This window comes from Carassius gibelio, chromosome A13 (assembly GCF_023724105.1).
Source record: "Carassius gibelio isolate Cgi1373 ecotype wild population from Czech Republic chromosome A13, carGib1.2-hapl.c, whole genome shotgun sequence".
NCBI lineage: Eukaryota > Metazoa > Chordata > Actinopteri > Cypriniformes > Cyprinidae > Carassius > Carassius gibelio.
Window position 1 is genome coordinate 18,662,730 of NC_068383.1, and position 15,910 is coordinate 18,678,639.

The following is a 15,910-nucleotide window of genomic DNA, read 5'->3' on the forward strand; positions in this document are numbered from 1 at the left end:
TTTTCGTGGCCAATAGTTTGTGATGTCACTTTGCAAAGAAACACTGTGCACATATGCATTCCTATAGACTAAAAACGTAATAAGTATGAGCATGACATGACCAGAACGAGGTATACCTTTAAGAGGCTCGTTCTTCACTTTCATAGGGGTGCACTGTTTACTGTCCAGGCCACTTATTTTCTCAGCATGGGCTCTTTTAGCCTCCATCTTCCTCTTGCGTGCTGATTTGACAGGCTCAGCCAGCATCCTCACTTCTCTTGGGAAAGCAGAGAGGACCTGCATTGCCCCAGACTTTATCTTGGCCCACTGGCCCTCAGCACGGCCAAACTCATCCGTGTCAGAGATCTTGTAGAGCGGCAGGACATGCAGCTGCTCGTCGTTTGGAATGTTCCGCACTGCACGGTTATCCTCCTTGGTTAAAGTGCATACCTGTGGTACACATGAGGCATATGCATATCTCATTTATCTCAATAGAGTCTGAAAATGGAGGAAATAAGTATTAGTAGGACACTGACATTAATAGTGGAAGTGAGACTCACCACAGTGCTTCCATTGGTCATGTTCTGTGTGTCTTTGTGGGCATGAGCGCAGAAGTCCACACACGCAGTCACACCAGAGAAAGGTCGACCTTCACTCCTGCCCAGCCGACAGTCCTGCCCTTGCTGCTCCAGCTCCACCTGACGGGTTACACATCATTATGATGCTTTCCTTACAAATATACACCAAGCTCAGTCTTGGATGCTATAGAAATATCAACATATTCACGTAATCAACTAAATAAGCTAAAAAAAAATTACAGTTTAACATGTGAGATTTTGATTACTTAATTCCTACCTGGTTCTGAAATGCATCAGGAGCAAGTTTCTTGTACACAGGGGCCAAATCTGATGCCAGATTCTGCAAGTTTTTCTCCAACTTCTCCTCCTAACCACAAAATCAAACATTATTGTAGTTTGAAAGATGAATTAAATGGACCATAAGGCATAAATACACTACCTTTCAAAAACTTTATTAGTGGAGTTTTTGCAATGAAAAAACACCAGGCATGCAACTCTTTTATGAATTCACCTATAGATTTAAGTCCACCATGTGAGCGAATTTCTGTTAAATGTTTTACTTATACCGCTTTTCCACTGCATGTTATGGCACGGTACGCTTCACTTTTGGAGGGTTTTCCATTGGGTACAGTACCTGGTACCCGGTACTTTTTTTAGTACCACTTCAGTTGAGGTTCCAAGTGAACTTTACCGTTACTAAAACGTGACATGTAAACTCTGCTGATCACGGATTGGCCGGAGAGAATCGTCACTTTGAGACAAACACAAATGAACCGCTATATTTAAATCAGCACAGCCAACCAACGATCGAACGCAACTGTTTGATAGAGCAGAAGAGCTGCTTCCTGCTGAGGAAGTACAGACGTTCCTCTCATTGATAGCAGAGGAGCAGTTCCAGCGAGAGCTTAATCGGGCAATGTGGAATTAAAACTTTTTTTTTTAGGAGTCGTAGCAGTATAGGTGGCGCAACTATAACGACATATGAATAATACTGCCCATACTTAAGCAATACTAAACTGCAGTGGAAATGCAAACCATGCCGTGCTGTACCGTTCTGAACCGTGCCGAGCTGAGTCGTACCAAGAAGTGGAAAATCACCACTAGTGCCACTAAAGGGCAGCTGGTTAAAGTGGTTCAGGTAAACAAGGTCATTCAGGTATGCTCGCACAGGATACTCTCACCAGAGTTGCACTCTTATTTAAAGCCACTATGGCAGAATTTTGAAGACCAGCATGATTCTTCCATAACAAAACATTTCTTTACATATTTGGACTGAGAATGTATTTCCCTTGAGTCCATCTAGTGCTCACCTCCTCAGGATAGTCTCCCTGCAGTCTGAACTTCCGGGGGATTTTGCTGCGTGCAAACTTGCAGCCATTGTAGTACATACTCCAGGAGCAACCAAACGAGAACGAGGCACCGCAGGTCTCTGGGTCCAGACCCTGACACGCACATGTACGACTAACAGGAGAGATGAAGAAGGTAAGTTACAGTGCAATAATAAACTATAATGTAAAATAATACTGTTTAATACAGAATTTGCTGGTGGTGCTATCATTTGCTTGAAAATGTGGAATACGCACACACTATATTATTAATATAATCTAGCCTGGTCTTTTCAAGCAGTGAATGCACATTTATAAAATGATGGTGTGAAGGAGTTGGTGTAAAAGCTTAAAGAAAACACTCCAAGAACAACTAACAAATGTTATTTTGTACTTGTATGAGGGAGGATGTGTGTTCATGAATCATTTCCACACACTCTGTCCGTATGTTACTTGTGACTCACTCCTCATTGAGGGCACAGCGGCGGCTAGTGGGTGAGCCATATTTGCAGAGAGTGTGTGTGAGCTCCTGGTACAGCCTGTCAGCCACACTTCGTGGGATCCCTTCCCAGGCCAAGATGAGAATGACTACCACTGCGTTCTGACAGCAGTGACCAGCACGCTGCCGCACAAGACACAACAACTTCTCTTCCTCACTTCCTCGACGTATGATCTGCAGAATTTAACATATGTGCATACGTATATGAATGAACAGTCATCCTGCAAGCTCTTCGCAGACTGCTAGTTATTTCACACGGGTCACTTACCCACTTGGCGATCGGGCAACCCTGTGAGCTCCGCCCCTCTTTGCCTGTATACACAACAACCTCCATACGGACAGCGTTGCCTTTCTCACCATATCTGTGAAGAAAACAGTGCAGTGAGTTGTGTGTGTTAAGCACTACAACAGTGGTTTTCAAAAGTTCAAAAGTTTTTTGAAGCCCTCAAATATGATTATACCTTTGCAACAGACCTCCCTTCAGAAAATATATAGATCCATATATTTTTATGTAAAAAGACTCAGTTATAGTGTGTAGGAAAAAACTTAAATGTGAAGACATGTTGTTTCTAAGATTAAATAATTGACTTTTAAACTGTGATTGTATTGAAGCCAAACGAGTTAATTGTTCCCACCATAACATAAATGTTAGACCTAAAATCTCAAATTCAGATTTTAATTCAGATGTAACTACTTTAAGATCTGTGTTTCTTACTGTTAAAAATATAAGCAATGAAGAACAGATCCATCTAGATTCAATATGCAAATATATGCAAAAAAGAACACCAATCAGAATTCAGTATTCAAATATTATGACATCACCATCATCATCATTAGGTGCATTTTGAATTGTGGGCATTTCAACAATAAACCAAAACAGAGATTTTCAAACTTTAATCTTACATTTAAAAAACAGACTGACGTTATCTACAAAACTAAAAATTGTTCAAATGGATTCTGTATATTAAGTGGTTTGAATTTAATTAATTGCAGAAGTGTAATATTTAGGGCAACCAGAAGGTGGGATAGAGGGGGGACAGGATTGGGAAAGCGCAACCATGCTACATGTTGGATTGATTATAAATATTAAACATTATAATTATTAGTAAAAATGAATAATAGTTAATTTATTTTAGTTTTATTCTTATTTTATTAAATAAATGTATAATTTTTTATTAAATATATATATATCTTTATTTTACAACAAATATTTTGTTTTGTAATATATTGAAACAATAATTTAAATAATTAAAACAATTAATACATTTAAAATTAGGAAATTAAATGTATACACACAGAATTAATACAAATGTATATATTTTTTGTGTTGGATCCCGTGAAAACATTACTGCATGTAAACAACTGAGATCCACGTTACCTGTTCTCCATCATCTCTCTCACGGCTGCTACATTCGGGCCAGATCCAAGGTGAGTGTAGTACGGACCCTCCTCTTTCTCAATTATTTGTTCTGTAGAGGAAAATTGTGTTCAGATGAACTGAAAGTAGTTCTAGCAAACTTTTATTTAAAATTATGATATGGCTAATATGACTTACCCACACAATCACAGGAGGGCAGCTCTGTGTTTTGTTTGGAGGGGGTGTTGAGGAGATTCTTGGTTGGTGTGTTCAAGAACCTCATTGGAGACTCCAAAAAGCTGTTGATCGTGTGCTTGGTAGGAGTCTGTTCTCCAGTGTTTGCCACATCACCATTCTCCAAATGCACATTGGATGTCGACAATACTGTAACACCTCCAGACTTCTCAACTTGGTATAATCCATTGTGATTCGAGTGCATGTGTTGATGATCATTAATGCCGTTGGCTTTATGGTACATCACTGGGCTTTGCGGCGGGTCTTTACAGGGTTCACTGGCCATGGTCTGCTGAGGTTGTTGTTTAGCACCATGATTTAGCACATCGTAGGTTTTCGATACCTGAGAAATCATTTGTTGTTCACATTCATGCCTTGGCCATTGGCTAGCACCTAGATGGTCATTTGTATGATTGTGAAACAGCCCGTTTGGTGGTGGTAAAGAATGACTTTGAGCTCCTTGCTCGTATTTAAAGTGAAAGCCATTCTGCTTACCAGAACCTAAGATCGTTTCAAAGTGCTCTTTCTTCAGGGAGTTGCTGTGGAATAAGAGCTGCCTGTTCTCATGATGAGCCTCTGCTATGTACTTTTTCAGGTCTATCTGCATTTGTGGAAGAAACAGACTCCTCTTGTGATGGAAAATCATCTTTTGTTGTGAATTGGCTTTCTGAAGGGTGCCCTTGAGTGGGGTTTTCCTGTTGGGCGTCCTCTTGGCCAATGGAATCCTACAATGGTTGCCCTCGATCTCAGCAGCTTTCTTCTTGGACATCCTGGGTTTTGATGGAGCCATTTTAGGTTTACTTTGCTTTTTTAAGTGCTGCCCCAAATAATTATGATTGTATTTCATGTTCTGAGTCGGCATACCTTTCGGTGGATTGTTTTCCGAGACTTGCATCTGCCTGGATTCGATCATGAACGCAAGCTGCACCAATTGAGCTGCAACTTCCTCCTCGTCCCTCTTTCTCGAGATTTGAGTCGCTTCTCCATGCTTATACTTCTTGAAAGTGCCTTCTAATCTGTCAGCTTTACAAAGTGCTTGGCCATTTCTGCGGTTCTCTGTGGTATACGATAGCTTTTCACATTCAGAGCTGGCCACCAGAAGATCCTTCAAGGAAAGTTTTCTGGAGGTAGATGCACAATGCTGATTTTGGGTGAAGTTGGCCGGCCTGTTCAGAGGGTTGCGGATGACAGAAGTCTGATGCAATGATGAACTGATTACTGAGACCTTGTTAGAGAAAACATCTGAAACTGGTTTAGCCTCTCGAAGAGGTATGTGGTTGCTTGAAGTGAAGCAAGTAGACATTTCTCGTTGAGCGTCCTGACTCTGGTTTTCTGGTTCAAAGGGCACTGTCTGTGGAGTAGCTGCCAGTTGGGTCAAGGCCTCAATAGCTATAGCCTGATCAATGCTAATATTCCTATGCTGGACCAGAGACTGGACACTGAGTGCAATGTTATCATTCTGAGGAGGTTCTTCTGGAGTTTTTCCTTGATTTAACTGACACTGATATGGTTCTTCTTTCGGCTCAGTTTTTAAACACATGTCTGAGGCCTGAGCCCCAAAAAGCCTCTCCTCTAGACTTTTCCTGTCCGTACTGGAGAAGCAGACCACAGCTGCAAGCGTAGATAAAGCATCTTCATAGCACCCTCTAGTCTCTAAGCGCTTTGTGTGCTGGTCATCAATCTCAACCCACTGCTCCTCAATTTTTATATTCTTCAGAGGAACCACCTGTTCTTGAAAGGACTCAGATTCACAACTTTTCTTAAACGTGGATCTATGTAAAGTGGCGTGTGGCTCAGTGGGAACAACATGCCTCTCAGTGTTTGGTTTCATGTATTCAGCACCATTATGAGAGGTTGGAGAACTGTTGTGAGGGAGAAGCACATCAGTGGCCCTGGGCTCCTTTCCAGGAGGTGCTGGTAATAAGCCATGCTGGATAGGTGTAGGAACATCAGGTGGAACATTGTGTGTTAAGGATACGTAATGCGCCTCTTCCTCTGGTGCCGCACAGGTCTCCTCCATCTGCTCTGATCTTGTGCCATTTACTGAGTTTGCCTCTGACTCAACCTGCAGTGGAAAAATATAAAGATAGCATGTTTTGGCTGTGGTGTGAAGCAGGACATACTGCTTTTGATCATCACAACTTATGACAGTGGATCATGGCACTTAGGGTGATTAAACAATACATGAAAAAAAATGATGAACTAATATGTAATATGTAAACCATTATTGTATATAATATCTCTACACACAATGAGTTCTTTGTTAAACGTTTTAAGATTAAGTGGCATGACGTGTTGCCAAATATGGTGTCCATACTCATCCCCATATCCATACACACACACACACACACACACACACACACAGCAGCCAATAATGAATGCCCACGCGTACCTGGAACACTAAGCAATGGCAAGCCATTTTTGCTGTGGTGTCCAGGGAGCAACTGGTGGTGCCTTGCTCAAGGGCACCTTAGTTGGGCACCACCTACATTTCCTGCAGGTACTTTGAAAGGAACCCGCGACAATTCAAGTTAAAAATATGACTCTCCAACCATTAGGCCACAAATGTCTGTCTGACTGTCTGTCTGCCTGTCCTTTCTGACTGTCTTCAGAAAATTATAGATGTCATTTTCATTTCTTCTTGCCTGTAATGCCTTTAAGAGCAGTGTTTGTGAGTGAAAGCATAGCATTTATTTGATTACAACCATTACCGGAGAAACCTATATATCTCCCACTCTGTAAGCGAGAATGAATTAGCATATATATGCTGCCACAAATAGAGTGCAGGGCTGTGGAAAACGATGCTTCTGTTATTATGAATATATTTTAAAATCTAATCTAACATTGTGATGCACAATTAAATTTGAGCCTTCTCTTGTACCTCCAAATTAGGCTGATCTTTAGCAAGGAGAAGCAGTACCATCTCTACTGCAGAAGAGAGCTGGTCAACTTTGTATTCTAAATAAGAAGATTTAGTCTTCTTATTTTTTTTCTACTTTGAAATGTTTGTTTATGATTACGATCGACTGCAGAGACACTGGAAGAAAGTAATAAACCTTGCAATCCTGATAGCAGACCCACCGGATGTGATCGATGCACAGCAAGAGGAATTATGGCACATTCTGGGCATGGGTCAGGCATCGCCTCTTTAAGATGATCCACACCAAGACACGTACATACTCACCTTAAATCCAAAGCACCTGTAAATCCAGCACCTGCTAGTGGAGTTCACTCAGTGATATAACTCATATACCCTCATAAGCCAAGGAAACCAGGGCTTGTAAGTACGAATGAATACGTATCTCCCCTGAAGCATTAACCCAGAATAGCGAAGCTTCCACAAAATGAGACCTTTCCGAAATATATCTCTGAACACTGCAGTCCAGGCTCACAAAAAAACTATAACTGATAGCAATGCAGGCAATGACGAAATCCTGAAGAACTCTTCAGCAGCAAGCTAAACAAAACATCGTCACAACAGATTCAATCAAGTGATTAGTCAAGCGAGAATAAGAAAGAGATTTTCCACTAGTCTTTTCCACACGGTCTTGACCAAAAAGTAATAGAATATGTAGGGAGTATGTAGATTTTTTACTTTCAATTGACAGTGTAGGTTTAAGGAAGAACAGATAGCAATGTTTTCTTTTTTTTTTTGCCTAAACTCTGTTGGTATGCCTTTTGTGAATGTGTTTGTGTGGTTTGTGTACATGCAAGTGCATGTATTTAAACAGTAAAAACCAAGTTGCGAATGTTTTTAATTAAGAGACAATTAATCCATACTACACTGTAATTTATCTCTAATTTAAATATACCACATTGTGAACATTATTAGTAACACTCATTATAGCTTCATAATTGTTTTTCCATACCAAAAAAGAAAAACTGCACGTGAGAGCCTTTGCAGCATGCCTGCTTTACTGAAACCTAACTACCTCACATAAAACACAATTTTACAAGCCATGTAAAGCAGTGTGCATGAGAAGATTAAATACTTGCAGGAGTCAGTCAGTCATTTTGTGAGAAACTGTGGTTTCATGTTTTTTGCATTCATAAGCAAGTTAAATGTTTCTCTTAGTGCAGTGTGTAAATAAATTCAGCTGAACCAACAATATAGTATTGAGGAAAACTCCTTCATGTATCATTAACACTTATGCCAGAAGAGGGCTGATGAAACAGAGAGATTGAAACAAGAGTGAGGCAATCACTTGGCAGCCGCTGCAACTGTTATTACTGAGTGGAATAGGAAGAGAATAGTAACCAGCTCCTCTGATATTCCCATTCAGTAATGAAACAAAACCGGTCAGCCAGATTCTGACTGAAACTACTTTCAGTAACAAAGTAGTCTCAATAGGGATCTAATGGGAGCAGAGTACAGTATTTGAGCAAATGTAATTAATTACTGTACTTTATGTATCTTTTTGGATACTCTCAGTATCAGTATCAAAGATATTAGCATCTTTTACTTCACTACAGTTTTAAATAAGTATCTGTATTCTTTACTCCACTACATTTGTAAAGAGTGTTGAAATTACACATAAAATTACACATAAAAATGCCATACATTATTATTTTTTTCCTTTGTTTTCTCGTTATCTCGACATCTCGTTATCTCATTTCTCGTTATAGTATCGATGAGGCTCGACGCACGTGCGCAACCTGCATCGACTGCATCGACTTACATTCAAAAATGAATTTAAATTCAGTCTAACTGCTTGCTAATTTCACTTGGATAAAATGAAACATTGAGCACATTTTCCACTTGTTATATATTGTATTGGATAGAACAACAGTAATTCCTATTGGAATAATGCCAAAAACAAAAACGATTTTTTTTTTTTTTTTTTACAAATTTTCAGCAGGATAATGACACCCATACTGTGTTGCACATTATTGAGAATATTAAGCTGAAGCTTGACTTTACGCAAATCAAATCGTAATCGCAATATCTGTCAAAAAAAATCTTAATTAGATATTTTGCCCATATAGCACAGCTCTAGTATGTGTGTGTGTAGAAAAAAAGATTATTTACAAAATTATAGAACAAAACTGAATTAAATTAGCCTATGCACATATACATCACATTTCTCATCAATATGGTTAACAATAAAGATTAATAAGGAATAAGGAAAAAAAGCACATCACAATTATCGTTAAATAAACTTTATTGTTCTCCTCACATATCAACTCTTCCTTGTTTTTCACTGGCACGTCTCTTTCACTAGTGCATCTTTAAGCCTATATTTAGTATCAGTAAAATACTTAAGTAAGGTTAAAATCAGATGCTCTAAGTTTTGGAATTGGTGACTTGTGACGGAATCATTTTCACTACTATTAAAGGCCTTTCCACACTGAGCGCAATGCGAAAAAGCGAGGCAAATCGCAGACAAAACAAATGCGAAACAAATGTTAGCGGTCTGTTAATTCATGCCTGAACGCTAGGTGGCGCCAACCAACAATGCATTTTTCCTCAGATATGTATCTCGTAAATGGATTTAACATCATCCCCTGCTCAATATACAACATTAAATTAAGATAAACACTAAAAAACTATCTATTATGCTTACAAGAATAGGCTACATCCTAAAATATAATTAGAAGTACAATTAGCATCAAGCTACACTTGAAAATTTAACTATTAATGTATTTGCTTACCGTCATCTTTATAACATCATCAAGTGCTTGTAATAACTTCCAATTTTGATCTATAGTTGATTTTGATTAATAAGAAGACACATGCACTCCTTGTATGTTTAATAACGATACACTGCTAATATTTGTCATAAACATTCTTTATTGCTATAAAAATACAATGAACTGCATACAAAATACATAAAGAAAATATATCTCCATAATCATGTCGATTAACAGCTGTAAACAAAGCAGAGCTGGTACGCTCACACCCTGCTTTATCAGGCATATAACATGCAAGTCTTCCTTCAGAAATACAGCGATATAAAAACACCTGTGCTTTGCTTTGATATTTAAACATATAAATGTAAGGAATTATTATTAATAAAAGTGCAGTACGTAACGTTACTCATGTTTATTCAACGAATTCTTTTTGAAAATCGATCAGTTTTAAAATTGTGGCGAGTCTCCAAAAATAAATAAAATGTATGGGAAACACATCCGCAGCACAACCACCTGAGCCCAACTTCAGTCTACTCATCACCTTGACTTTCACTGCGTTTGTAGAAGGCAATTACTGGAGCCAACAGACCGGAAGTTAACTTAGGTCCAGACGCGTGCGCCCGATGAAACCGTCTATACACATCACATAATTCAGTGGACAATTAATAAAAAATATTATTCTGTAAAAAGAACGTGAGAATAAATATTCTCAAATGCCATCGATAACAAGGACTCAAATAGGACTCAAATCTTATTGGACGGCCCATGTTTTTTCGCTTCACGAAAATGAAAAAATTATTCGGACAAGTTTGAAAAAAAAAAACATTTGCATTTTCGGTGCACAAATGTTTGTGGTCTATTTTGAAGCAACCATGGAAATATACTATTTTGTTCCAGCATGTCATCAGATCCGATATTCATTTCGCTTTTTCGCACTCATTGTGGAAAGGCATTATCTGTTACTCAAATATGGTTTACAGTAGAGCTGGGCGATTTGTGCAAAAAAATCATATCTCTGTATTTTTTGGGCGATTAGAGATTATATATTTTGGTATTTTCAAATAAAGTTAATGTGACTATGTAAGCCTTTATATTACGTGCAAAAAAGGGTTAAGATCACATTTCATTCTAAAATTTTAACATTACAAACTAAAAACAAAAATAAGGCTTTTAAAGCAGAAGTTAAATTCACTAAATTAAAAACTAAAATAAACGAGAACAAAAGCAGACAGTTGTGTTAGTCTATGTTAATTATTCCATTTAATTCTCTTTACAGTCAGTGCTATCATAAAAATAGACTTACTTGTAATTATAATTGTAGTGCTCCTATTTAATTGAGCTCTGTCTGTTTGGCGCACATGTGCGAGGCGGTGCTCGTTCACTGAAGTTTAGTGGAGAATCCGAGAACAGAAGGCTCATGCACTTCTGAGAGAAACATTTAAATATTTACAGTAGGGCCGGGACTCGATTAAAAAAATTAATCTAATTAATTAGAGGCTATGTAATTAATTAATCAAAATTAATCGCATTTTAATCGCATATAAATATTTGACCTGAGAACAGTGAGAAGTAATTTTTTTTCACATGGATTTATAGTATACCATTGAATAATGACTGAATACATAAGCTTAAGCAACAAAATATTGTTTATTTTTGTTCAACCAAGTCTAGCAGACCAGTGCAATTTTTGCCATGAAGTGTAGCAATAGCATATTTAGAAACAATTTAGAAATAGTACATTTCAGAAATTCAGGTAGCTTATAGGTGCTGGAACCTTCTGTAAAGTGTTTTTTTTTAAGTAATACACAATACTGTCAATTACATTCAGAACATTGGAAACACTGACTATTAGAAAACATCTCTCTGTTGCTTCAGAGGCCATAACATACTAAGTCCAACTCTCAATAACCTTGGCCAAAACAATAAAGAGTTCAACATAAACTGTTGCACCAACAAAATAATATATAGTTCAACATAAAGTGTAAAGTCCACGCTAGCTGCTATATGTTTTGCGTTGAGGTGATCCTTGAGGCTCGATGTGCTGCTGCGGTGATATGCGAACGCTAGTTGGTGCTCCAGTAAAATGGGTCCGCCGAAACTCATCCAGTGAGAAATGTTCCGCGGTGCAATAATAAGTTATTAAAAATGTGCGATTTTTTTTCTGTAATTAATTAATCTTAGTTAACGCGTTATTTTTTGTGTAATTAATTAATCTCAATTAACGCGTTAAAGTCCCAGCCCTAATGTACAGCTGAAGGATATACCTGTGAAATGTAAGTTATGCATTCAAGAAGACAGCACATCTCAAACGCATTTAACAGTGCAAGTAGCCTGAGTCTCTGTCATAGGTACACGCAGCCTTTCTGTCTGAGCATATGACGGGCCGAACCAATTAAACTACTGCGAAACGAAATTATAAACTGTCTTAACAGTTTTTTAAGGCCTTAATATGAAGCTTGTCATGAACATGTTAAGAACAAACTAGATTATGCACTTGTCCGAAGCTCCTAAGTCTGTTTCCTCCACTATATTGTTTAAGATGTGCTTGTATCAAACTACTGTGTATCGATATAAATGGTATTGCCTCATACTGAATCGCTTATAAAGAAAATATTGATATATCGTACAAACCTGATATACCGCCCAGCCCTAGTTTACAGGAACTGTTTTCAGCTCTGAATGGGAATGGGCTTTGTAAATGTTTAGATCTTCTGCTTCCTGAAATACAGAAGCCCAAATGTCTGCGGTTACCAGCAACATTTTATGCTTACTGATCATGAGGTTTAATTAAGGAAAAAAATGTGACGAACACTATGAAAACACAATGAAAATGAGACTCTGTAGACATGAAGGCTGCAAGTTAGAGGTAGTTTGTGCAAATTCAGGGTAAACTTGCAAAGTAAATCCAAAGTTGTTGTTTTTCAGGAAAAACAGCACTGACAGACCTGAGCTCGAGTTTACACCGTCATTTTCTAGCAAAAGATTGGAGTTAAAACAATCTTTTGTAGATGGATGATAAAAACACACAATTACATGTTTCATACATGGACACTTTAGCTGAGTTTTGGAGCACTTATTACATCTAATTAAACATGAAAATCAAAAGACCAGCTTATAACAGGTCAAATTCAATACTGTGACAGATGGTTCTCTTGTTGATTGAACAATGTAATGTAAAAAATAAAAATGTGCCACGGAGAGCTATCAGTTCTTGCAATAAACTTGGCGAAATGCAATATTGGTTTATTAAAGCAATAAGCCATTCAAGGCTGTGTGTTACAGTGATTTGTATCATGGGTACAGAGGTTAAAACCCCTTAACTATGGTAAAATGCCTGTATATTAATAATGGCAGGAATAGCAATATGATAAAACAGAACAGTTAAAATTACTTTTCTAATGTATTTTTATTCAAAGACAACATGAAATGAAATCCTATTTATTTTGTAAAGATATGTTATGGATCTTGAAATGTAAACATCTATTAAATTGTTTATTAACTATTATGTTTATTAAATATCTTAGTATTAAATATAAGTGTGCACTACAAATCATGTTAAAATCTATTAAAATCCACAGAACTGAGCAGAACAAAAATGCCACAGATATAGTGTCTGGGCCTGATTATAAGCAGACCTACATCAACCAGCTGCTCAAATTACAGCATCATGGTAACAGTGTCCAAAACTTTCGTGTTTATAAATAAACTAAGAATCAAGCGTATCAAGAAAGTAAGCAAATCTCCTCAAATGACTACATACTTTTTTCTGAATTCATAAGGATCAAAAACAACTGTACGATGCAACATCCTGAAACACAAATAAGAAAATGTGCTTTTTATTGGAAACATCACTAGATGTTAAGAGGAACGTTTGCTCATTCTCGGCACCTCAAACGTTAGTCCCTCACAGCAGTGGCTCCACAGCTTTGTTCTTGATTTGTTGTGTCTGAAGCCTTTAAAACTCAAAAAACCCACACTTGACTTGGTCTTCTTTTCATTGTAGTAAAGCTACCCCCAGACACACACACACACACACACACACCCCTAGCAACAGCACACATACTGCTAGAATCCTAAGACGCCTCCCTTAGGAAGCATTACCAGGGAAATTAAGAGCAGAAGGGGCGTATCCAACCCAAACAGAGGGAGAGGAGGAGAGGGGGAGAGACCTGACACCCTGTGTATCTCACCCAAGAGCTTCCACACCACACGCTCATTCAAAAACACAGCAATGATTGAATAACACAGAGCATATAAATATCACATGCTGCGTAAGAGTATCTTGTATCATGTCTTTATAATTTAGCAGGTACTCTGAGAAGTTAACAATCATCTCTAAAACTTGAAAGTGCATATTATGCCAAGTTACTCGGTTACGAACCCTCTTCTGAACACATCAAAGCCAGTAGTTATGAACAAACTGCTTCGCGTGCAAACTTTCGCAGCGCCAAGCCCTCGCTGTTACGCTGATTCTAAAAACGCACGCTTCCTTCCTGGAGAGCGTGCGTAGTTTCTCTGAAGTTGTGAGGTTTTTTCATTCATACACTGCCGCTTTCCTGTTTCTGAACTTTCTGGTACAGGGGGAAAAAAGCTCACGGTGCAGGTGAACACACACTCGCAGCTGCCCTTTCAAGCAAGCTACACTCTTAAGACACTGATTTGAGATGCTGCATCAAAAATGCTCAAAAGACTTGAGAAAAACAAAGGAGCATGCTACCATCAAACTTAGATTTTTTTTCATGGTTTGGAAATATCCTTGCACCCTACCTGAACCCTGCTGATGGCACATTACTGATGATGCGGCAATGACAACAAGAGCATAAACACACACATACGAGTGCACAAAGCTCCCAGTGCACACACACTCTCCCGGGAGCATCTGTTTGAGACAATAGCCATTACAATCCAGTCTGGTGCTGTACCTTCTCATTCCTCAGAGGCAGACCCTCAATTTTGGGCAGCATAATCCTAAAAGGTAGCCATCTTGCCTCCCTCGGCTTCAGAAGAATAAGTGGCCGTAGTGGCAGATGCAGCGCGAGCAGCACAGGTTTGCATGATCAGCGTAGAGGAGAGAGGCTTTGGACAGCCGCTGCCGCAGACAGCCGACGCATGCCTTTCACACACGCAGACAGCACCCCGTCAGCCAATCGCGAAGGGACTCTAGCGGCTTGTAAAAGGATCAGCCATGCCTAGACCTTCCTAAACAAAGGATCCCCTATGTGGTTTCTTACTCTACAAGTACGCACGAGGGAGAGCGTTAATCTGTGGTCCGGACACTCACGACCGGACTGGAGTTTAAAGCCGGTGGGGGAGGGAAGGGAAGTAAACAGGAAAAGTGGTCTTGGCAAGCTATTTTTAGAAGCACAGAAAAGTTTCAAAGCACATTACGAGCCATTTTGGTCTTAATGCATTAACAGTGCACTATGTGAAATAAATACGTTATCATTTATTTCTAAATAAGATAGATTTGAATAATATTTGGAAATAATAATAAATATACTTGAACCAAATTAAAATTGCATACTATATGTTCTAGATTTGATGTTTATTTATATTTTAATTGAATACTTCATCTCTAATAATCTTATGATTTTAATCATTAAACAATGATAAACATAATTAATTAATAATCTAATGAAAAATTTAATTACATTCTATATATTCCATAATTGTTCTCTTTAATAATCTTATATATCGACAAATGTTAGCTACAGTAATTATATTTAATATATATTATTTTTATATAATTATAAAGAAAGTGTTTTTTAGAGAAGCAACAAAGTTTCCATGTATTAACAGTGCAAAACATGAGATAACTAATCATGATTTATTCCTATAAATAAATTATAAATAGATTAGTAATATTGAAATAATAATTAATATTATTCAAATAATTTGAATTGTATATTTTTATATATAGATTTTTCTAATAATCCTATATAGTGACACAAATGATAATAATGTAATAATAATCATTTAGAATAATTATATGGTCACTCACTCTTATTATTATTATAAGCACACTCACAATTTTTAGAAGCACTGAAAAGTTTCCAAGCACATTATCATTAATTTGTCTTAATATATTATGTGTATATTATGTTATTCCCATGACAAATGCAGAGCTGAAAACACTATCTAAAAAAAAAGAGAGAGAGCACGAGTCTGACTAAGCATGCTGCCACACAGCTGGTTTCATAAATGACATCACAGCAAGGCGCATCACTCTTCTTTTTCTGGGAGGATGTCAAACGCTTCAGGGCAGGCAGTCGCGCTCTCGGTCTCTCCATGGAGATGCGTTTACAGT

General features: G+C 37.9%; 1 protein-coding gene across 2 annotated transcripts in view; it reads right to left on the bottom strand.

Annotated features, from left to right (window-relative positions):
* LOC128026402 (methylcytosine dioxygenase TET2) overlaps positions 1-15,910 on the bottom strand; it is a 42,279-nt gene that overhangs the window by 8,224 nt on the left and 18,145 nt on the right. Inside the window, exons 1-9 of one of the 2 annotated variants that reach the window (XM_052613495.1) lie at positions 14,526-15,050; positions 3,937-6,037; positions 3,760-3,850; positions 2,650-2,743; positions 2,347-2,555; positions 1,868-2,018; positions 835-924; positions 540-677; positions 117-429 (exon numbers count right to left, since the gene is read on the bottom strand). In XM_052613495.1, coding sequence (XP_052469455.1) covers positions 117-429; positions 540-677; positions 835-924; positions 1,868-2,018; positions 2,347-2,555; positions 2,650-2,743; positions 3,760-3,850; positions 3,937-6,037; positions 14,526-14,567 — 3,229 coding nt within the window. In that variant the 5' untranslated portion in view covers positions 14,568-15,050. Of the gene's footprint in view, positions 1-116; positions 430-539; positions 678-834; positions 925-1,867; positions 2,019-2,346; positions 2,556-2,649; positions 2,744-3,759; positions 3,851-3,936; positions 6,038-14,525; positions 15,051-15,910 lie in introns of those variants that run through there. The other variant, XM_052613494.1, reaches the window with a different exon arrangement.